The following is a 24838-nucleotide window of genomic DNA, read 5'->3' on the forward strand; positions in this document are numbered from 1 at the left end:
GGGGGCCAAAACTAAGTAGTAACATCTACCAACTGATCCTCAAATCCAGAATTTACGAGGCTTGGGGTTTCATTAAGTAGACAGCAAATCTAGAAAAATCACCTTGAGGTGTTTTTTTTTTGTTTTTTTTTTTTTTTTTTTTTTTTGCTGCATTCAAGATTAGCTATTTACTGAGAAATTTGGGGTGTGTTTTACTTCTAGAGGAAAAGCACAAAAACCTAAGATCATGTCTTCTTTTCAGTGATTTTTCTTACTAGTCAAAAAAAAAAAAAAACAACAAAAAAAAAAACCAACCTGAGTTAGGTACCTATGATTTTAAAAAGCAATAGAAGACCCATCCTTCAATGGCAGGTGAGAAGACACTCCCTAGTTCCCTGGCTGGTACCCCATACAGGATGCTGATCTTGGATGCTGGAATTGAAACCCAATTTCCTAACACATACTTTACACCCATCTGCCTCTAGTCAAGCTTCTCAAGTCCAATCATAGCATGAAAGTAAAATCCACACTCAGAAATGGGGCCAATTCAAGCTCTCCTGGGCTCACACTGCCAGCAGAGGGAGGGGTAGTTTTCATCCCATAAAACATTCACACTGACATGCTTATGCCACTGATTTGAACAACTCTGATGAGAGGTTTTAAGACTTTGTAGTTCTCTGCCCTGAATGTTCAATCAAACAAGAAGGAAAAAATCACTGGAGAGCAAATTAAACAGTAAACACAAAAAAGGAACTTAGAACTAATGCTGTATTTTCCATCTAAGGATAATAACTGTTCACTGACCCCAAAGGTACTGCTTGTAGCTCCTGCATCTTATTAATAAGCTATATGTGGTGACAATCTTATGATACCCAAAGGGTTGTAAGGGAGATGGGACTCAGGAGTCAGAAGCCATACATTAGCTGATCCAGAAGAGAAATGAAGAATGCAAGAGAGGAGCATGTGTGTGGATATGTACGTGTGTACATGTATACGTATACGTATTTGTGTGTATGTATGCTTTATACCATGGTAGACCACAGCCAGGAAAGTTGTTAGACTGAACTACAGCCTCCACCCAGAAGCAAAGCCTAATTTTTATGAAGGGAAAAGGAAATGGGAGCTTTCCTACAGATGGTTCTTAGCTCTTCTAACTTCTCCATGCTAGCCAAATTTCTTTGAGAAAGGCTCTGCTTCTCAGGATAATAAACCTTTTTTGTGAAAGGGTAATGATGCCCTGACCCAAGGACCCGTGCCTGGGCGGTCATCATTACCCCGGGTTTGGATTTCTTACCCCAAGGAGTGGCATGCTTTTTTAAGGGGCAAGGTGTTCCTATAGAGCTGACTAAAAGTCAAGAGACATCAGATACAAGGAGATTTCTCGAAACTAAGCCTATTCCATTAAATCAAGGATTTGAAAATCATGGAATCTCTCCATACTAGATGATTGCATTACATACACTCATTCTATCCAATCTGTAGTTTGGGATTCTCATAAAGTAGATCTTTATAGTAGAGTTACTCAGCAAATAATTCAGAAATTCAGATTTCCTAAATATTTTATTTATGAGGTATAACACTGGTGTTAAAAATGGAAAATTGGGGCAGCTAGGTGGCACAGTGGATAGAGCACCAGCCCTGAAATCAGGAGGACCTAAGTTCAAATCTAGTCTCAGACACTTAACACTTCCTAGCTGTGTGACCCTGGGCAAGTCACTTAAGCCCAGCCTCAGGGGAAGAAAAAAAAAAAAAAAGATGGAAAATCAGGGTTCAAGAAAGTTCCTATATTAAGTAGCCCTGAACAAGTCACTTAATTTTTCTAAATCTTTCTTGTAAGGTTCTTGTGAGGTCAATATTTTGTAAACTTATTGTAAAAATATGTAAAAATATATTAACAACTGAAAAAGGGGGAGAAAGAGACCTCCTGCATATCAGAAGAACACTAAAACAGAACTAATTTTTTTGGCAGAGAAACATCACATAGGTAACTTTACAAGCAGATAAAGGAGAGTGGAATGCTTAAAAAAAATACATACTTTCACACATTTCTACTTTCATTTCATTCTCCATCCTTATATCACTAAAACCAAGAACAGAGAAATCCTAAGACATGAAGTTTCTAAACACAAGCTGCCTGATCTTCTGTGCTTTGTGGACCATGTGGGAAATACTTTATTCCTCTCTATTCAGCACAGTTTTGTTCTCTAGTCACCTGTAACCAGTCCTGTTCCTTCTTCCTAGCCCAAGTTCTAGAGCATTTCTAAATAAGTTTGTGCTATGGTATGCAGCCTCATCATCTGCATGCAGAGAGAGATAATGCCTCTAAGACACACTCTAGAAATACTTCCCCACCCCCCAAAAGAGATGACAGCTTTAATGCCCACAAGTCCCTTTCTTCTTACCCAGAGAGCACAAAGGTAGGGAGTTCCTATAATCAACAGAAGAGAACAAAAGGAAAGGAAGCAGGGGAAAAACACAAAAAACAAAAATCCTAAAAATGAGTATTTGTGCATGGATTTTACCCTGAGAATTAGCAGCCTTCTTTTTTCTTCCCACTGGGGTTTATAGTCAGTCCAATTTATTTTCCATGCCTAGTTAGTCTCAATTCTTTATACTTCTCCTGGGGGTCAAGATGGCAGAGAATAGACAGGATTTTGCCTCAGCTCTTCCTGGCTTCCCTCAGAATTAATACTATGAACAAACTTTGGAGTGAGAGAACCCACAAATATTTGGAGTGTTATAATTTTACAGCAAAAGATATCTTAGAAGAACTTCAGTAAAGGTCTGTCTCAGTTGGGCAGCAGGGAACAGGCCCAGTACAGGGTCACTGGGGGAAGTCCAGGGGGGAAAGGCCTGTGCCAGGAATCAAAATAAAGCAGAGTGGGCCACTCTGTCCTGGATTAGAAGGCTACAGGATCACCAAACTAGCTATCAGACTTCCGACAAAACTGCAGAAGGTAAATAGTGAGCCTCTGAACCCCAGCATAACTGGCTGGACTTGGCCAGGTCCACCCAGCACAGTGGGGAAGCCTATAGCATCACTGGCCCCAGCACAGTCAATGAGAAGCCCATCTCCCTGTAGAGGAAGCTCAGGACAATCTTCTCTGTGCCCTAGGAACAGATATAAAACTTTAAAAATGACCAAAAAAAAAAAAAAAAAAAAAAAGCAAAAAGAACACTAATCATAGAGAACTGCAATGGAAACAGGGAATTACAGAATACAAACCCAGAAGAGGACAACAGAAGCAAAATTCCTTCTGGGAAAACTCAAAGGGGAACATGAACTGCACTCTAGGCTCTCTTAGGAGAGTTCAAAAGGATATTAAAAGAAAATTAGAAGAAAAATAGGGAAAAGAAAGAGATTTGCAGGAGAGTTTGAAAAAGGAAACAAAAATTGACTGAAGTCCTGGTGAAATATATTTCTTTCCAGTGCTGTTAGCATCCTCAAATCACACTGACATCATCACCTGTTACTCTAAATTGCTGGCCACCTTAACTTTGGTCTGCTGATGGGATTTTCATCAACCCACCAATGCTGTCTGCTCTTCCTACTCTGCAGCCTCGCCCTTTCCTTATTCATTCCCAGAACCTTTTTCATGAGTCTTTTTCCTTTTGATTCTCTAATAAGACTAGATGGATTGAAACTATAAGCAGGAGAGAATAGGAAAGAGGGAAGAGAGAGACAGAGAAAGAAGAGTGAGAGAAAGGGAAGAAGGGAGAGAGACAGACACACACACACAAATAGGGAGAGGAGGGAGGGAGGGATGTTGCTGCCTTCCTGCTGCCACCTCATGGAGTGACTAGTAAATGATCAGCAACAGTCAAAGGACCCACCAACCTGCCTCTGAAGCCTCTTCAGAAATTCTCTGTACTCACAAAGAGGGGCAAGTGCAAAGCAACTGAAAGGATCACTGATTCCAAAGGCCCAAACCTTCAGAAAGCCTGTCTTCTTTCACAATCCTTCATCTACCAACATCACTAGCTGACAAGGGCCCTGGTCAGCTGTGTCCTTTAGCCTCTGAATACAAGTTTCTCCCCATGGTAAAACCCAAGCTCTTTTTTGGGGGAAGAATATTCAACAGGGAGCACAGGTTGGGAGAAGAAAGGTAAAAAGGGAGAGCCTAAGCAGGTCTCTGTCAATGTGTCTGATCTTCCTCCTCCAGCAAATCCATCAGATACAACTGACAGTCCCCTCATGTCTCCACACGTCACATTAGGTTGCCCATTAGTGATGGGGTTTGGGGAATCCTTTATGGGAGGCACCCCTATGAAGAACCAGTTGCCATATTCTGTCACTACCTCCATTTTATCCCAATCATCAATCCCTTCCCTCTACTCACAGACTGTTACCAAACTATTTCAGGCCATCATCACAGGTAACCCCAATACAGCAACAATCTCCAATATGGTATCCTTGCTACCAGCTCCTCACCAGCTGCCAGAAGGATATTCCTGAAGGCACAGGTACAATCACATCATAACACTCCTTGCTCAAAAAGCTACTGCCTTTGGAGTAAAATATAAACTTCTCTGTATGAAGCTTAAAGCTTTTCATAAACTTGCTCCTGCTCTCTTTCCAGGATGGTTTCATAGCACACCCTCTCATACATTCTGATCTCCTTGTTTTTTCTACAACCAACCTTTCAAATCACACCCATGTATCTTTATTCAGGCTGGGATCCCCCATGCTTAGGATACTTTCTACTCATCTCCATTTCCTGGAATTCCTGGTTACCTTCAAGGTTTAGTTTAAGTTCCAACTCCTACACAAGGCATTAACTGTTGATTCATCTGAGTTTTAATGCTCATGTCCTTTGAAATTGCTTTTTATTTAATACCTTCTTTGTATATTTAGAGTTTATATATACACATATTTCCTCCTCCCCTCCCATTTTTACTGCCCAGTAGAAAGTATGCTTCTTAAAAGAGAGAAGCTGTTTTTTGTCTTTTTTATCTTCAGTGTCTAGTATACAGTGGGCACTTTATAAAAGCTTGAAGAACTAAAATAAATTCCAAAGGGATTTGGAGATGATGATTTCAGAGGTCTCTTCTAGTTCCAAGAAATAATGATTCTAAAAAACCTTTCATCAAAGTGAAAGTTCAGAAACAATCAGGGATCTGTTTAAATGAGACTCTCTAGCTCACATATGAGGTATAACTATCAATTAACAAGAAGCCCAAAGGAAATCTTGCCAACACACACCAAGTCCTCCTGAGACCATATAATAGCAATGACCAAGCTGCTGCTTGTTCCTAGAAAGGGAATCTATCTGGGACCATCTCTGTCCCAGAGCTTTAGCTCAGAGACACTCAGCAGTTGCACCAGATCAAAGAGGAATGAAGAGATTGAATCCAATTCAACCAACATTTACTAAGGGCCTACCTGCTATGGGCTAAGCACTACACTAACAACAATGGGAGAACGAAGACAAACACAGAACAATGCCCTCCCTTGAGGAAATGAGAGGAAGCAATATGGATATAGGAAAATAAATTATATTTATGTAGCACTTTAGAGTTGGCAGAACACTTTATACACATTCTCTTACTGATCTCCAGAACAATCTCATGAGGTAAGTGTCCCATGGGACAGAAACCTGAGAATGAGAAAAACTAAATGACTTGTCAGGGTCTCACAATATTTAAGATAGGATTTAAACTCAAGTTTTCCTGATTCTGAGTCCAACACACTGTGCCATATCTCCAAAAACACCCCAAACAAACAAAAAAGCCCTGACTCTTTGTGACCCTATCTGAAGTTTTCTTGGCAGAGGTACTGAAGGGATTTGCCATTTCCTTCTCCAGCTTATGTGACAGATGAGGAAACTGAGTAAAGCAGAGGTAAGTAATTTATCATACAGCCAATAAGTGTCTGGGGACAGAGCTGAACTCAGGTTTTGCTGATTGCAGGTCACCTAGCTGCCACAAAAAAGTGGGAGGATCCAAAAAAACACACTGAGTTTTGAAGGAGCCAGAAATTAGAATTCAGGAATGAAATAAATGCTGAATATATAAAATCAGGGATGATATAGCAAAGGGAATGGTCAGAAAGGCAAGAGGAGAAGCACCAAAGAGACCTGTGTTCTGAAAACCCGAGAAGAATAGAGCATCCAGAAAGGAGGAAAGACAAACGTGTCATACTCTCCCATCTCCACGCCTTTGCCTTGGCTATCTCCTCTCCCCAGGATATATTTTCTCATCTCTGCTTCTCAGAATTCTTTGTTTCCTTCAATATTTTGCTCATCCTGTAAAGATTTACATGATCTGATGCTGAGTAAAAGAAGCAAAATCAGGGATATATTGTACATAATAACAGCATGAATGTGTGATGATCAATGATGAAAAACTTGGTTCTTCTCCGTGGTTCAGTGATCTAAAGCAATCCCAATAGACATTGGACAGAAAATGCCATCAGCATCCAGAAAAAGATCTAAGGGAAGGCATTATGAACAAATGCAAAATGAAGTAAGAAGATTCAGAAAGACTGAATGTAAATCAACACATGCTGTATGCATTTCTTTTTTCTTTTTTTTTTTCTTTCCCATAGTTTTTCCCCGTTTGCTCTGATTTTTCTCTCCCAACATAATTCATAAAACAATGTGTAATAAAAATAAATAAAACTAAAAAGAAAATACTCTGCTCAAATGACACCTTATATAGTCAGTCTTTCCTGATCCTCACGACTGCTGTTTCCCTTCACCCCAAAGCTACCTTACATTTTATGTGTGTGTGTGTGTGTGTGTGTGTGTGTGAATGTGTGAATAAATAATGGTATATGAATATGACAAAATAATATTATTCTATAAGAAATGATAATCAGGCTGATTTTAGAAATGCCTGGAAAAATCTACATGAATTGATGCTGAATGAAGTGAGTAGAACCAGAATATTGTACATAATAATAACAAAATTATGTGATGAGCAACTGTGATAGACTTGGCTTTTGTCGATAATGTAGTGATTCAAGACAATTCCAATACCGTTGGAATGGAAAATGTCAATCACATGCAAAGAGCACTGTGGAAACTGTGATCAAAGTATTCCATTTTCATCTCCTACATTTGTTTGTTCTTGTGTTTTTTTTCCCCTTTTGGTCTGATTTTTCTTTCGTATTATGACAAATATGGAAATGTTTAAAAGGATTGGAAATATTTAATTTATATCAGATTGCTTGATACCTTTGGGAGGAAAGAGGTATATGAGGAAGGGAAAAAATTTAGAACACAAAGTATTACAAAAATGAACACTGAAAACTAACTTTACATATATTTGGAAAAATAAAATACTATTGATAATGGGGGAAGGGAGGTTAGGGGAGAAAGAATTACCATGCAGCAGTGAGCAGTTGAGATTAGGTAATACAAATCTGTCAGTGAAACCAGTAAACATCCTATGACTTCCTCTGGAGGCTTTTAGTACCTTGTTAAATAAGATCAGAGAAAACTAATGATTGCAGTAGCCCATAATTAAAATTTGTAAAAGGATGAGTATCAATAACATAAGAGGACATGGACTTCAAGAAAAGAAGACAACATGAAGTTGAACTGATAGAAATTATAAGAAGGAGAAAAGTAAAGCCAGCAAAGAAATGAGACAAAAAAATAAAAACCAAACGATATGGGGTGACATGACTGGAGGTCATAATGAGAATGAACATTTTCAGAGAAGTATAGTAAAGCAAAAGATGACAGAATAAGAAATCCATGATATAAAAAGTCATTCTCCAATGGATGTGTTCAAAAGATATGAACAAACAGTTCTCAAAAGAAGAATTGAAAACTATGAACAACATTAAGGAAGACTGTTCCAAATCACTAGCAGCAGGAGAAATACAAATCAAAACAACTTTATGGTTTCACCTCATGCCCAGAAAATTGGCAAAGATGACAAAAAATAATAGTCTACGTTGGAAGAGCAATGGAAAAACTAATACACCAATACTCTATTAACAGAACTGTGATTTGGTACTAATACTTTCAAGAACAATTTAGAGTCAGACTCAGAAAGTGACAAAAATACTCATACCCTTTGACCCAGAAATCCAATTGCTATACATATACCCCCCAAAAAAGTCCAAGATAGAAAGAAAAATTTCATACTCAAATCTCATCTCATATACCAAAATACTTATAGTTCTACTTTTTGTAGTAACAAAGAATTGAAAAACAATTATACCTATTAAAGAATGATGAAACAAATCATGTTAAATGAATGCTGAAAGAAACAACAGATAAGAAAAATAGCAAGAAACAGGGGAAGGCATTATGAACAAATGCAAAGTGAAGTAAGAAGATCCAGAAAAACTATATTCACAATGATTACAACATAAACAGGAAGTATAATGACAAAAAAAAAAAAAGTGAATGCTAATTTAATCCAATGACCAAGTTTGGCCCTCAAAATGAGATGAGAAAACATACCTCCTTCCATTCACTGGTCAGATATGTGTCCATGGATATAGAACATAGAATACATCAATTAATGAATGAATAAGTGTCTACTATGTGACCAACACTGTGCCAAGCATTGGGTAAAAAGAAAGGAACAATTCTTAAATGCAAATTGAAGTAAACTCTTTTCATTTTAATTTTCTTGCTTTTTCTTGTACCATGGCTACTATGGAAATCTGCATTAAAAGGTTATACTTGCCTTCTCAGTGGGTGAGGACCAGAATGGATAGAGGGAGACAATTTGAAACTCAAAATTTTAAAAGATGAATGTTAAGAATAAATAAATATTTTTAAAATAAGCTTACATTCTAACAGGGAAGATAAAAATACATTTAGAAATATATACAGCATAACATTAACAAATACAAAACATGTAAAGTAGTCAAATACCAGGTAGTTTTGGAGGGATATTGTCAGACTGATATGTTAATTTCACAGAATTATGAGTTGGGTTTTTCCTTTTTAAAAAATTTTTATTGTAAGAAATGGCTCTCTGCAGAGAGGTGGTGGATGGGCAGATTTAGAAATTAAGGTGTTTTTAAAAAAGAGAGAGAGAATGAGTGAGAGAGAAAAGAGAGAGAGAGAGAGAGAGAGAGAGAGAGAGAGAGAGAGAGAGAGAGAGAGAGAGAGAGAGAGAGAGAAAGAGAGAGAGAGAGATCAATTGATTTTTCCCCTCAAAATTTAAAAAGATTACAGATTTTAGAGAGTAATCTCAGAGGTCTGGACAATGGAAGTCAAACAGGTATAAGTAGCAACAAAATCAAAATCATGCATAGGTATAACTGATGTAGAACAAAAGTACAGATGGAATTTGAGGAAATGAAAACAGAAGATATCTGAGTAGACATCAGCAGGTATATTAAAGGCCTAGAATGAGGGCAGGGGTGGAAGTATAAAGAAGACTGTGAGCCAGGTGGTAAACTTTTCTAGAAAGAAGAGAGAATGACCTGGTAGAGTAAATCTCAAAGGAGAACAAGCTACTTAGTTAGTGTCAGAGCAATGGCTGCTAAGTGATGATGGTGAAGAGTAAGGAGTAAGCATAGCTCACGGTCTCACAGAGGAGGGATGAAGAAAGGTCCTGGAGCACCGGAGTACTCATTCAACACTGAAGAAAATGACTAGAGACTTAGTATCTTCTGGGGGGAGTTAGGTTTTTATTAAGTACAAGAAAATGAAAGAAGTGTTTCAGGCAGTGTTCCAATGATTCCCATCATTACTACAATCGTCTCTGAAATGACTCCACATCTACATTTCTAGTCCCAACACTTCCAACCTAAAATCATCACTGGCCATAAAGTTTAAAACTAGAAAGGATCCTAAGATATCATCTAACCCAATTCCTGCATTTAGAGATTAAGAATTTGAGGCCCAGAGAAGGCAAATGACTTACCCAGAAACACAGAAATAGTAAAAGGGCAAGAGTCAAATCCTCTGACTTCCAGTTTGATGCTCGTACTCTTCCTCCTGATTTTCCCTTTTTCTGGGCTTACAACAATGCATGGCACACAGTAGCACTTCCCTATCTTGATCAATAGCCCCACCATTTCCCCATGCACAAAACCTTGGAGTCATCTTTGATTATACCTCTCCCCAAACATAATCACACCTTCTCATTCAATTAATTACCAAAACCTGTTTATTCTAATTCAGTCTCTCAAATCTGTTCCCTTCCTTTCCATCTGCTTTTCACCTACTTTAAAAATCTTCATTATCCAGATACAACAACCTCCTGTCCAAGTTTTCTTACTTCTGGACCTTTGCTTATGCTATTTCTTCTGCCTACAATGTCATCTCCACCTGTAAAAACTCTTACATGGTTTTCCAGATCTAGCTCAAATGCTACCTCTATAGATGTTTCCTGATTGCTCCTTCACATAAAATTGGGAGTAATCTGTTCTCTGAGCTCTAAACATTTTGTCTGTACCTTTTTGATAAAGAAGTGCATCTTTGCTCCTCCCTTAAGCTCTCTAGGGGCTCCTTAAACAACAACATTTTAATAATATTCACATTCTCCTTAGAAAACAGCATGGTATGTTACACATTTTATTTTAACTCTAGCAGGGACATTTTCTACCTAGGCAGATCAACACCTTTGAATATGAAAGTGATGTCCATGGCTCTAAAGGTTAAATGACTTGTCCAGTCACACAGTCATCATGAGTTAGAACTCAGGTCTTCCTGACTCTCTCTAGACATTATGCCACACTGCCTCTCATAATAATTGAGGAGTGAAGGGATGAAAAGTTCCTTTCCAATTAGCCCCAACTCTTTCCAACTACTAACAGGCTCAGAGGAAATGGTCTTCCTTCCAGGCATATACCCAGCATATCACAAAAGTCCTTTGAGAGGAGAGGGCAGCTTTTTGCAGTGGCAAGGAACTAGAAACCAAGTGGATGCCCATCAGTTGGAGAATGGTGTGTTAATGTTATATAATATTATTGTTTTATAAGAAACTATCGGCAGGAGTGAAATGAGCAGAACTAGGAGATCAACAACAATACTATATGAGGATGTATTCTGATGGAAGTGGATATCTTCAACATAGAGAAGATCTAATTCAGTTCCAATTGATCAATGATGAACAGAATCAGCTACAGCCAGAGAAGGAACACTGGGAAATGAGTGTAAACTGTTTGCAATTTTGTTTTTCTTCCCAGGTTATTTTTACCTTCTGAATCCAATTCTTCCGGTACAACAAGAAATTAATTTCTGCACACAAATATTGTATCTAGGATATACTATAATATATTTAACATGTATTGGCCTGCCTGCCATCTGGGGGGGGTGGAGGGAAGGAGGGGAAAATTTGGAACAGAAGTGAGTGCAAGGGATAATGTAAAAAATTACCCATTCATATATACTGTAAAAAAAAAAAGTTATAACATTTAAAAAAAAAAACTATCAGCAGGATGACTTCAGAGAGGCCTGGAAAGACTTACATGAACTGATGCTAAAAGACAACATTGTACACAACAGCAAGATTATATGATGATCAATTCTGATGGATGTGATTCTTTTCAACAATGAGGTGATTCAGGGCAATTCCAATAGATTTGTGATGGAGAGAGCTATCCGCATCTAGAAAGAGGACTGTGGGAATTGAGGATGGACCACAACATAGTATTTTCACCTTTTTTATTGTTATTTACTCGCTTTTTGCTTTCTTTCTTTTTTGGATCTGATTTTTCTTGTGCAGCTAATGTGTATATAAATACGTATAGAAGAACTACACATGTTTAGCATATATTTGGATTACTTATTGTCTAGGGGAGGGAGTGGGGGAAGGGAAGGAGAAAAAATTTGGAACACAAGGTTTTGCAAGGATAAATGTTGAAAACTATCTTCGCATATATTTTGAAAATAAAATGCTATGATTTAAAAAATAAAATAAATAAAATTGTCCCATAAGGATTTGTTTTTTCACTAATAGCATTCCTTCCCATTTCATAAACCATGTGATGAATTTTTTTTTTTCAAATGAACTGCTATATACTGGTATCTCTCCCATAAGATATTTGTGTAGTTGATTTTTGAACAAATATGTAATACTTTATTTTTATCCCTATTAACTTTCATCTGACTGAGTTGTATCCAGTGTTCTTTCTCATAAAAGGATTTTGGATTCATAAGGATTCTGTCTCTGAGTAACTTAGCTGTCTTATTTAAGAGTGTGTTATCTGAAAAATTGATAAAAATGACAGAGGAAGGAAGGAAGGGAGGGAGGGAGGGAGGGGAGGGAGGGAGGGAGGAGGAAGAAAGGAGGGAGGGAGGGGAGGGAGGGAGGGAGGGAGGGAGGGAGGGAGAGGGAGGGAGGAAGGAAGGAAGGAAGGAAGGAAGGAAGGAAGGAAGGAAGGAAGGAAGGAAGGAAGGAAGGAAGGAAGGAAGGAAGGAAGGAAGGAAGGAAGGAAGGAAGGAAGGAAGGAAGGAAGGAAGGAAGGAAGGAAGGAAGGAAGGAAGGAAGGAAGGAAGGAAGGAAGGAAGGAAGGAAGGAAGGAAGGAAGGAAGGAAGGAAGGAAGGAAGGAAGGAAGGGAAGGAAGGAAGGAAGGAAGGAAGGAAGGAAGGAAGGAAGGAAGGAAGGAAGGAAGGAAGGAAGGAAGGAAGGAAGGAAGGAAGGAAGGAAGGAAGGAAGGAAGGAAGGAAGGAAGGAAGGAAGGAAGGAAGGAAGGAAGGAAGGAAGGAAGGAAGGAAGGAAGGAAGGAAGGAAGGAAGGAAGGAAGGAAGGAAGGAAGGAAGGAAGGAAGGAAGGAAGGAAGGAAGGAAGGAAGGAAGGAAGGAAGGAAGGAAGGAAGGAAGGGCAGGCCAGGATCAGAAATCTGCCTCAAGGGAGATCTTAACATTACCTCATAATCAAAACTGCCTCCAAGGACCTCAATGTCCAGGTGTAGGTTCTTCAGGAGTCCAGCTGTACTCCGAAGGCTCTGAGAAGTAGAGTGAACAAGAGGCCTACTCAAAGTACTGGCATGGGGCATGGGGCATGGGGTATGGAGCCTAGGGCATGGGGCAGGCAAAGGTGGGGGAGCCAGATGAGCTCCAGAGCCTCTAAAGGACTGATGCACATGAGCACCTCACCAACAGTCCCAGGAGAGTGACTGCATCTCTTGGGCAAAGGGCTAAAAAGCTGCCTCAGCTGCTGTATTGGTAGAGCAGCTGGCACCTACCTCAAGACCACTCAGGCCATCCACCTCACCTGATTATCACTCTCTTCTTCGTTGGTCTCCTCCCCAAGAGCCAAAAGGCTGACAGGGTTCTTTTCCTCATGAATGGAGCCAAGGAGATTCTTGGTGAGAGCAGAAGGCTTGGAGCCTTGTGGAAGCTAAGAAGAGGAGAGGAAAGTGAATTAAAAGCTGAAAAGGCTGAGGATGAAATAGACTCCAGAGCTAAGTACCTGCCATAACTCATCCAGAGCTATGATCACAGTCTGCCCTGCGGCAGAGAGTCTCCTTACACAACACAGAGCAGGGCATTTCTTAAGGAGACTAAGTATTCCAGAGACCCTCTTTCTTTGATGATCTCTTTCCCAAGCCTTCTGCAGGCCACAAGGAAGCAGAGCAACTGGTGCTAACTGGTAGACACAGTCTGATGCCCAGCAGAAGGCACAAATTTAAACTGAAAAGGAAACAGTGAAGTCTAAAGAACCAAGTCCTAAGTCGCCAAACTAGCTCTATCATTGAATCACTATGCAACTTTAGGCAAATCTTAACCCCCCTCAAGATTCCCATTTGAAAACTAGTGAGAACAGCTCCTGTCCCATCCTTTCTTTCAAGGAGTATAAAAAAAAGACTGAATAAACCAAAATGTCCCATCTGAAACCTTAAAAAAAGGCTCATGCAGTGTTGCTCAGAAACAGCCACCTGCAGCCAACATCATGCTTCTTGATAGCAAGAACCATTTATGTATAACTTATTCTACCTAGAACATGGCATAGCACCATAGAGGTGAATAACTAATTTAGACCAGTGCTGATTATGTGCCCTCTAGATTTCTCTTCTATATATAGATAACTCCAAAATCTTTCTATCCAATTTCAATGTCTTACCTGATCACCAGGTCCACATTTCCAACTAATAACACACTATTACTTCAAATTCAACATTCCTAAAATTTAAAACATCTTCCTACCTTTATAAACAGATTTCCTATTTGGCTATCCAATTTTCTCCTTTCTCTTAAAGCCATCAGGCTTCTCCCATTTCCCCACGTATATGATTTTGAAGCCATCTTTGACTCTTCCCTTTATTTTACCACTCACATCAACCTCAATAAACAAATCTTACATGACTCATATAGCACACTCTATCTAGACAGTTCTAACCAAGCTTCTCTTGACACCTTCACTATTTTTTCACATGCTAGACCCCTGACTCTGGCTTTCCAAATCTGAAATAATAATTGAATCAATATTCCCAATGATGCTGGAAGGTATATCAACCTATGACATACCTATTGGTCCTATGTTGGACCCTATGGTTCCATTCAGCATGCCTGTAATTTTCTAAACTCAAACACCTCTCCAGACTCTGTAATATATTTCTCTGTAATATATGTTGTCTCTCTATTAGATTGTAACCTCCTTGAGAACTGGAATTGTCTCACTTTTGCATTCCTATTCCTAGTACTTAGCTCAGTCCTCAGCATGTAATAAGAAAATACTTTTTTTCATTCATTCTCAATTTGTCCCTCTCTTTTTAACCCAACTACCACCATTCTAGTCCTGACCTTCATGACTTCATATCTATTTACAAATTACTATCACAGTCTCCTAGGTAAGTACCATGGTCCTTGTTCTCTTTTGCTAATTCATTCCTAAAAACCATGATTAGATTAGTCTTCTAAAAATACCACTTCCTCACTGAAAAACTTACATTGGCTCCCTATAGGTGGATAAAGTCCAAATTTCTCTTCCTGGCATTACAAAGTCATTCTTTACCTTCCCTATATAGCTTTACTGTTCAGTATTCCCTCACACAAATCCTTCAATCCAGAGTGGCAGGTCTTCTTATGTACTAAAGTCTTTCTCACTTCCCTGTCATTGCTTCTGCTTTTCCTGCCATCTGGAACAATTTACCCCTCTCCTCCATCCAAACACTACTAATTCTTCAAGGATGAGCTTCCACCCTACCACCTCCATATAAAGGCTCCCCTAAAGAGTCCAATCCACATTGATCTTTCTCTTCTCCAATTCCTATTGTACTTATTGCCTATATCATCCAATAATTGGATGCCCTATTGTTTTGTTTTCTAATTGTTTATAAATCACAATTCAGCACTTTGTTAGAAATGTCTTATTTTCCAGTTGCTTCATATGCATATGTCTTGTTTCCCTAACTAAATAGTAAGTGATCTAAAGGCACAACTGTATCTTGTATTTTTCTTATTTCTCTGTACTGTCTGCCATAGTACTGAATACATAGTGGGAGCTATTGGTTGAATTCATCCACCTCCCCCTAGCAACCACATAGACAAAGGAGAGAACATTTACCAGAGGAGTTTCCAAAGGTTGAGAAGATTCCACCGAGCTTCCCAGGTTCATATTCAGAGATGAACGAAAGGTTGTGGCTGAGGTATCCATGAGACTGCGTAAGGGACCAAGGCCTCCCATGGGTACATGAACTGGGGCTAAGGAAGAACCCAGGGCCTAGGCAACATAAAACACCTTGTTATGTAACCTAATAAGCCATGTGGCTCCAGGAATCCTGGATACAGATATAAAAATAAAACATCGACATTCTGCTCACTCAAATTTAGATCACCTCTGGTCAGAGGCTGTCAATGAAAAAAATCGCATTTAGAAATTAACACTGTGTTGAGAACGCTAAGAAATAACAGGCTCATTTGCTGGTCCCCTTATCTCTTCTGCTGGTCATTACTAACAGTACATATTCATTTGGCAGATATGAAGCAAGTCTATTCTCCTTTCAAGCAACAAGTGGGAAATTAGCACCTTTGGCCCTCTGCTGACTGAGGAGAATATGGAAGAAGCCATACAAAAGGGTGTCATCTCTCTATTTGAAATAGAGATGAGAATAAGCTCACTTACTCTTCCCTTGCTGGTTGTACCTACTTTCAGAAATGACAACCAAGGGTCAAAAAGGCTGCATAATGTAAAAGAAACAATACTGGACTAGTAATCCAAAGATCCAGGGTCAGATAAATACCTATATCTCTTACCTCCCATGTGACTTTGTGCAAGGGATTTAATGTCTCTGAAATTCAATGTCTTCACCTGCAATATGGGGAACACCACCCATCCGGCCTACCTCATTGAACTATCCTATGGTAGAAAGAGCAGTAGACTAGGAAGAAGGAAATCTGGCTCCTGCTGATTACCCATGTGACATTGAGTCTTCATCTATAAAATGAGGACTATGTCCCTTCCAGTTCAATGGATTCCCAGTACATCTCAGTTCTAGAGTCTTCTCCATGTTGATTTTTTTCCTATTTATCTTATTTGTTAGTATATAGCAGTGCATGTTGCTTCCCGCATTAAACTGTGAGGCCCTCAAGTACAGGAATTATCTTTTACCTTTCTTTGTATCTTTAATGCTTAGCACAGTGCCTGACATGTAGCTGGTGCTGAATAAAAGCTTACTATTAATTCTAAATTAAGTCAAAAATATGATAACACTTTTTTAATTGTTATATTTGGAGAATAAAATTATCATCATCATTATAGAAATGATTGTATAATCTATATATTATATATAGGCCCCTATATAATATATATAATAATATTAGAGCCTATTAAGAATAAGGTTTTATAAGTGACAATACTGTAATAATTAAGAAAAAATTCTCAAAAATAGTCCTTTCTCTGGTTGTCTGAGCCCTCCAAATGCAAAGAGTATAAGCAGAGGGAAGGGGATACAGAAAGGACCCAGCTTAGAAACAGTTAGAAAACAACTGATATAAAAGACAAATTTCCTCTATCCTCTTCATAAAGGTTCAGCTGAGGGAGACAAGAACAGAAGCATCTGAGATCAAAACATCTGCTTTCCTTTGTTTAAAAAAAAAATTCTTAATAGAGAGAACAATAAAGGGTCACCTAACATGAAATAAAAGGCTACCTAAGAACTAACCTGGGCTGCTGCCAGGTGAGGTTGCTGCAGAATATCTCATAGTAGGGAATAAAAGAAGAGTACATAGGAAAGCTTTTCCTGATGTGAACATAGAGCAAGTTTGGGCCTGTTCCTCCTGACTTTACTCCCTCCAATCAGTTCCAGTGTATAAGTAAGCAAAATTCTTCCCGCGTTGTATTTATGGAAAATTACAGACTCCTAACATGGGTAAATCTCTATCATGCTGGAGATTGGGGGAAGGAGGCAGGCACGCTGAGGTCATTGTTCTCCAAGCCTTTACCAAATCAGTGGTTATCAGGGAAATTGCACATTCTTGGCCCCTAGCTAATTATGTTCTACAGATGGCCATTAACTGTGAGTGTGGGGCTTTGGGTAGAGTTGTCTTTCAGAGAAGATAAACTTGCTGCCATTGGGCTAATTAAAACTTTCAGGATAATCTGCAGCTTTATCTGATATTTATAGTCCTAGAGTAGTTATTAGCAGCTAACAGAGCACTAATGCATGCCAGCTATTAGGAACCGGAGGCAGCAATTGGGTAAAATCACAGCTGGGCAGCAACAAGAGGGTAACCAGGCAAATTCAACCCCGCCACTGTCCCACAGACTCTTAGTCTGTTTGATTCCTTCTGAATTAATCTTTATAAGATGGGGGCAAACATGTCTGCACCTTGATGGTACCCATTCTGTGAAAAGAAGGGCTCCTTCTTCTTGTCCCTTAGCTGCAGTCATCAGAGCCTAGGACAGGAAGAGGCCATGTACACCATTTTCTGGTGCAGAAAACCGAAATCATCAGGAGTGGATGGGAGATTGTGTGGTACATCTAGAAAATACATTAACTCCCAGATTTTGCAAGATATCAAGCAAGTGACTTAAGTTACCTGAAGCTGTGGGATGAACGCACCATTTTTAAATGGTTCCTCTCTCCCATCTCAATCATTTAAAGTCCCAAAGTGACCCAGCTGCCAGAAGAGTTCCCCCCACATACTAAAAATAAACCTACTCAATTCATCTTTCCATACACCACACACACACATCTGTATGCTATACCAAATACTGAGGGAAACCTAAAGAAGCTTGGTTTCTCTCTCATGGGAGACCAATTTAAAAAGCAATGTACTGCAAGGACATCTTGAAAAATGTCTGTAATATGGAGTTAAGGAACTGACATTCAATGAGGAAAGTTTGATGGGAAATGAGATAACTACCCATTCACAATTTTGAATCTGATGTGCCTGCTCATTCTCCCAGCTGCCAGATTTAATTTCCCCTTCTTAAACTCCTCCCTGCAGAAAAGCCTACCTGATTGAGAAGCTGCCTCGTGCCTGACTCTGTAGCCGGGCCTGTGCTGGAATTCAACTCATCTTCCTCCTGCCTGTGGGGCTTGCTTGCTGGCTGCAGCTGGGCCTGCTGAGTAGCCCCAAGCCCTTCAGGGACACTGCCTATTGCCTCTGGATCCTGAAGGAGCCCTGGTGCCCAAGCCATGGGCCCTGACTCTCCCTCAGTGTCTTTAGTTTCCTCTTGTTCAGCCTCACTGGGTGAGCCGGGGGACACAGGGGACCCAGGGGACCCGGGGGACCCAGCCGCCATTCGGCAGACCATGCTAGCGATGTCTTTGCATGGCATCTCCTGCATGCCCTCGGCCAGAAGAGGACCTTCTAGTCGTCTAGAGATCTTGACCATCTGCAGTATGTGTTGATAGAACCTCTGGTCCTCAGAGTAGCCTTCACTTTCTGATCGCTCATCTGCTGAGCTCTGAGTATGGACCAACTGGGACTCAAGAAAAGAGTGGGCATGTTGGGCCTGTCGGCCAGCGCCTAACTGGCTCACCACCAGATCTGATTCCCGGGAGCTGTGCAAGTCCCAGGAGAAGTTGTCCACTTCCGCCAAGACCTGGGAGCCCAGGTGAGAGGCCAGGCTGCCACTGGTGCTACTGCTTTCCAGGTCAGGTTCAGAGGCACTAAGCTGCTTGTCTTCTTCCAGAAGACCCAGAGGCTGGGAGAGCTCCCTGACCTCACTGCTAAGAGGCAAGCTTTCATGGATATTCTCTGACAGGCCACTCGGAGCTGCCTTCTGTGTGAGGGGTAATGCTATGTCTGCACTCAGTGGTGGAGCAAGGAGGGGGTCTTGCAGTCTATCCTGAGCCGACACTGCCTGCTCCTCAGAGTCACTAAGCTCAGACTCCTTGCCACTCTCCTGGCCACTCTTCTTGAGGAGCCCAGAGGCCTGTCCCATCCAGAGTTTGGGGGGTTCTCTTTTCCTCCTGCCTTTACCTAAGAGTCCATCTTCCTCAAGGACCTCCTGCTGGTTTAGCTCTTCAGCTGGATTGTTATCTAGCAAAAGCAACTTGCCCTTCCTGCTTGATAGCAGGTGCTCAGAGGTATAGGCAGACAGGGAGGCTGCATCTCCCGGGCCTGCTGTGGGAGCCAGGTTCCTGCTTTTATCCCCACTAGGGCCGGTTAGGCTCAGTTTGGACAGGTTATAGCAGATCTGCTCCCCTTTTGCCTGGGAGTTCTTGATGGCTTCAGAGATCTTTGAGTTGGTGGAGGATTGACTCCTCTCTAACACCTCTGGGCCATCTGGGAAAGGTCTGATGCTTTCAGGGCCTTGAGGACCAGATTTCAGCTGCTTGGCCATCATTTCTAGCTCTTCTACTTCAGGATCAGAAAAACCCAGATAAAACTTCTTTGTTAACTTCTGGGGCTTCTCAAGACCCGACTGGTCACCTAGTTCTGCCTTGCCTGGGGCTGGGGTTCTACCTAAGATTTTCTCCACATCACCAAAGATCTGATGGGTTCGGGGAACTTGACCTTTAGACAGTGGCTGCAGCTTGCATGGCAAAGCACCCACAAGAGGCCAGGGGTTGTCACCCAGCATGCACATGCCCTTCCCTTTCCTAAAGGAGCCCTCACTTTTCATCTGCATCTCCTGTTCTATGTCCAAGGCAGTGATCCCAGATGCTGGGAGAGGGGATGAACCACAGTAGAAGGAGGAAGAAGGTACGATCCCCTGTTCTGGCTGTATTTCCTAAACAGGCAATATAAACATATAAAAAAAGTAAGGTATGACACTTTAAACTTATATATGTTATTTTATTTCTAAGCAAGACAGTCTATACACCCTGCAAATCTATGGAGAGTTATTAGCTAACCTGAGAAATTATCATCCTGGAAATGCCTATCCCTGAAAAAAAAAATAGCACCAGATTTATTAGGGCCCAGGTTCAAAATAAAGTTACATCTGAAGGTAATCTGGCATCTCTCAAAAGGCTGAGGAGAAGGAAGAAAATAACTATGGTCCAACATACCTTTGGTACCACAGAAATGAGTCCATCCTACTTAAGGAAAATTGTCCCACTGATAATCCCATTACAGTGAGACATGCCTTCTCTAAAAACACAATGAGGTTCAAAAGTGCTGAGTTGGGCTCTTAACAACCCAACATCAGTAAACTGGCAGAACTAGGATAGCCAAATATTCCTTGCCTTCCTAAAATGTAAAACTGTTTAGAGAAGAAAAAGAGGATGACCTGAATTAGAATTGTACATCAAAATTTGAATCCACTAGCTCCCAGCCACCTCCATTCTGATACACTAAGACTGTCCCAACTGTTAATTATCTTACAGTTAATTATTTTACACTTTAATTTGAACTTCTGAATATTTAATTTTGGGGAGGAAGGGAAGACAAGGGAAGGGGGAAAATCAACTCACTGAGAAGTCAACATTAACTGGAAAAAAAAAAAAAAAAAGCTACAGACCTCAAAATAAAGTAATCAGGCAGGCATAAGGGATGACTGAAGCTCTACATCTATGACTGTCTGAATAAGTAAACATAGAGATTTTAGTACCATTCTTCTTTCTCATTGCAAAGGTGATTTAACTATTCCATTTTCTGGTTATATGTTTGTCTGTATCTGTATTCCTTGGGAAGCTTATAGAAAGACCATTGGCTTAGGTGTAAAAAAAAAGATTAGGTTCTAGTCCTAAGACATCAGTGATTTTCCAGGAAAACCATAGTCCTTAAGTCCTCTATTGACAAAACAAGAAAACTGATTCCTGTTTGCTCCTATATTGAGGCATGTTGTCAGGAAAAAATAAAATCATAGATAAGCTTGTCAAATTAAAAACCAAAATGCCATGGTAGACCAAGGAATTACAGTTATTATTAAATCTTTTTTTGTTTTTTCCTGTAAAAACTAGGTCTCAAGATTTACTCATGGCCCATGATCACATGGGAACTTAGACCTATTTCACTTCTGACCCTGGCTTCTCCTTCAGAGATATAGACCCCTGCTTTTCAGATTCACTGTAGTAATGCTAAATTCAGTATGGATACCTGATTGGCATATTCCACTTTAGCTCAGAACTCTTGAGGTCAAGAGATCTGCCAGCATTAGCCTCCGTGGTAGCTGGGATTACAAGTATGTGTCACACTACCTGATTAGTTCCCCTTCCAAATCTTAGTCTTTCTTGCTAACAAAGATTCAAAATGGTGAATGACACCAAAAGCATCCCTTTGTCCCTGGAAGGTACTTTTGTGCTTACATCTAAATACAGCTATACTGATGTCTGGGAATTCACATAGTAATGTGAATTATCAAAGCTGAGAAGACACAACTTAAAAGGAGTGGGAATGCCATTCAATTTAGTCATCTTGCCTGCTTACCAATCTTTCCCAGACACCCATTCCATGACAGGAATAGAAAGCATCACTTTGAAGACCAACATAAAATTTCGGCTTAAGGAAAGTTTCTCTATGTCTAAGCTTATCTGAGATCCATTTCCTAGAGGCAAGTTGTTTAGATAAAATAGGACTTCTTTCCAGTTTCTATTGAACTTCCAATTGGCATGGAGGAAGATCTAGCAAGAAGGACTGACCATTAATCTGAAGTTTTGAAAACCAAGATTGACCAGAGGTAAAAAACACAAACAGAAAAATAAACCTGCAAGTAATCAAGAGCCAACTATATTATTGTTGTTGCTACTAACACTGTCTTTGATTTCACAGTCCCAGAAAAAACATGCAAAAATATACTTTGACCTTTAGCTTTGGCCTTACCCCATAAAAAACCAGGAAACTGCGACTCACCGTGGGAGTTTTAGGAAGCTCCTTTTCCTTCTTGTCTTTCTTGTCCTTCTTCTTTTTCTTATCTTTCTTTTTGATAGCGCCAGGAGTTGACAGTTTTCCCCGTTCCTGGATCACCAGGTTCCGATAATGCTCGTCACATGGGTGATCCCACATGGACTGTCCATTGGCGAAATTGAAATAGTAAATATCGCCTGTAATGTCCTGGCTGGGGAGAAACAGAAATTAAAGACCAGTGTTTTCTTATATCTGAAAACTACTTAAAAAAAAAAAACAGATTAGAGCAATTAGAGATACTGTTCTGAAAGGGATGGGGAGTTTATTGACCAGAAGGGCTGGATTTCAATCCCTATTAAGCCAATGATTTTCAAGATAAACATGGTCCTTTATTCCTCCATAAATTTTTTTTTTAATTTTTGTATTTCACTTTTGGAAAGAAAGCAGTATAAACAAAGTTTATTTCTAGAAATCAGGCTTTACTTTAAATGGTTTATTATTTTTTAGTCTAAAAGAAGGATTCATAGTGAATTTTTAGTCATGTATGTGAAATTAAATTATTGAAGATAACATAAAGCCACCCCAATGAGTTTCAGCATCCAGAATACTTTGCAAGGTTATATGAATACAAAGAAAAGTGAGAGAGGAGTTTCAGCATGTGAAAACCCAAGAAGAAAAAAAAAACACATAAAAATCTTATAATACAAATTTTTAAATTTTGGAATCTAAGCTATCAGTTACTATATTTAAAAAAAGGGCCCCAGGAGTCACTACAAACTTATTCTCTATAGACAATAGTTCAGTATGTTAGTAGGGCAAAAAGACCAAAACAACCACTGGAATTCATCAGGAAGATTGTTGGAATTGACACTTTATCTACTTATATGCAAATCCACAATGTATCTACATCTACCATTCTATATACAATTCTAATTTATTCAACTTTATAAAAGATTTAACAGAATTAGAGAAAATCTAGAGAATACCTAAAACAATCAAAGTGATTTAGGATGACCATGAGATTGTAATAATAATAATAATAATACAGTACTTTAACGTTTGCAAAGTGTATCATGAATATTATCTTATTTTGTTCTCCCAACAATACCAGAGGCTTGGTACTGTTGTTGTCCCCATTTTACAGCTAGATGGCACTAGCTAAGAAATAAGAGTAGTGATCAGGATCAGTAGAATAGCTTGGGTTCACAAAACACAATAGTTCACTATAGTAATCTAGTGTTTGATAAACCCAAAGACTCCAGCTTCTGGGATAAGAACTCACTATTTGACAAAAATTGCTGGGAAAATTGGAAACTAGTAAACTTAACACCAAAATATCAAGATAAGGTTGAAATGGATTTATGAATTAGACATACAGGGTGATACTATAAGCAAATTAGGACAATAAGGGATATTCTACCTCTCAGATCTGTGGAGAAAGAAGGAATTTATGGTCAAAGAAGAACTTTCATAAGAATATTATAAATGCAAAGTGGATAATTTTGATTATATTAATTTAAAAAGTTTATGCACCAAAAAACCCCAGTGCAGTCAAAATTAGAAGGGAAACAGAAAACTGGGGAAAAATCCATATCCAAGGGTTCTGATAAAGGTCTTATTTCTAAAATATAGTGAGAATTGACTCAAATTGATTAGAATATAAGCCATTCCCCAAAAGATAAATGATCAAAGGATAACAACAAACAATTTTCAGATGAATAATTGAAACCATTTCTAGTCATATGAAAAGGTACTCTAAATCATGATTGATCAGAGAAATGCAAATTAAGACAACTCTGAGATGCCACTACACATGTCTCAGATTGGCTAAGATGACAGGAAAAGGTAATGATAAATGTTGATGGGGATATGGGAAAACTGGGACACATACATTGCGGATGGAGTTGTGAACTGATCCAACCATTCTGGAGAGCAATTTGGAACTATGCCCAAAGGGCATCAACTATTCATACCATTTGATCTAGCAGTGAGGGTCTGTATCCCAAAGAGATCATAAAAAAGGGAAAAGGACTCACATGTGCAAAAAATGTTTGTGGCAGCCCTTTTTGTAGTGACAAGGGACTGGAAACTGAGTGGATGCCCATCAGTTGGGGAATGGCTGAATAAGTTATGGTATATGAATGCTATGGAATATTATTGTGGAAATGATCAGCAGGATGGTTTCAGAAAAGCTTTGAAAGACGTACACGAACTGATGCTAAGTGAAGTGAGTAAAATCAAGAGAATATGGTACACAGCGACAAAAAGATTATGTGATGATTAACTGTGAGGGACATGGATCTTTTCAACAGTGAGGTGATCCAAGACAATTCTAGTAAACTGCAATAGAAAGAGTCATTTGAATCCAAAGAGAGGACTATAGCGACTGAATATGATTCACAGCATGGTGTTTTCACCTTTCTTGTTTTTGTTGTTGTTGTTTGTTTGCTTGTTTCTTTCTTTCTTTTTTTTCCCCTTTTAATCTAATTTTTCTTGTGCAGGATGATAAATATAAAAATATGTATAGAAGAATTGCATGTATTTGAATTACTTGCTGTTTAGGAGGAGGAGAGGGAGGAAGAAAAATTTGGCAACACAAGGTTTTGCAAGAATGAATGTTGAAACCTATTTGTGCATGTGTTTTGAAAAATAAAAAAACTAGATACCACTACACACCTGTCAGATTTGCTAAAGTGACAGGAACAAATAATGATGAATGTTGGAGGGGATGTGGGAAAACTGGGACACTGAT

The 24838-nt window shown here is 39.4% G+C and overlaps 1 protein-coding gene across 6 annotated transcripts in view; it reads right to left on the bottom strand.

Annotated features, from left to right (window-relative positions):
- Positions 1-24838, bottom strand: part of CEP164 (centrosomal protein 164) — an 82928-nt gene that overhangs the window by 47030 nt on the left and 11060 nt on the right. For 5 of the 6 annotated variants that reach the window (XM_074304157.1, XM_074304154.1, XM_074304155.1 and 2 more), the window contains exons 4-8: positions 22093-22297; positions 18305-20029; positions 15410-15565; positions 13118-13243; positions 12771-12848 (exon numbers count right to left, since the gene is read on the bottom strand). In XM_074304157.1, coding sequence (XP_074160258.1) covers positions 12771-12848; positions 13118-13243; positions 15410-15565; positions 18305-20029; positions 22093-22297 — 2290 coding nt within the window. The remainder of the gene's footprint in view (positions 1-12770; positions 12849-13117; positions 13244-15409; positions 15566-18304; positions 20030-22092; positions 22298-24838) is intronic. The other variant, XM_074304158.1, reaches the window with a different exon arrangement.

Source organism: Sminthopsis crassicaudata, chromosome 3 (genome assembly GCF_048593235.1).
Source record: "Sminthopsis crassicaudata isolate SCR6 chromosome 3, ASM4859323v1, whole genome shotgun sequence".
Taxonomy (NCBI): Eukaryota; Metazoa; Chordata; class Mammalia; order Dasyuromorphia; family Dasyuridae; genus Sminthopsis; species Sminthopsis crassicaudata.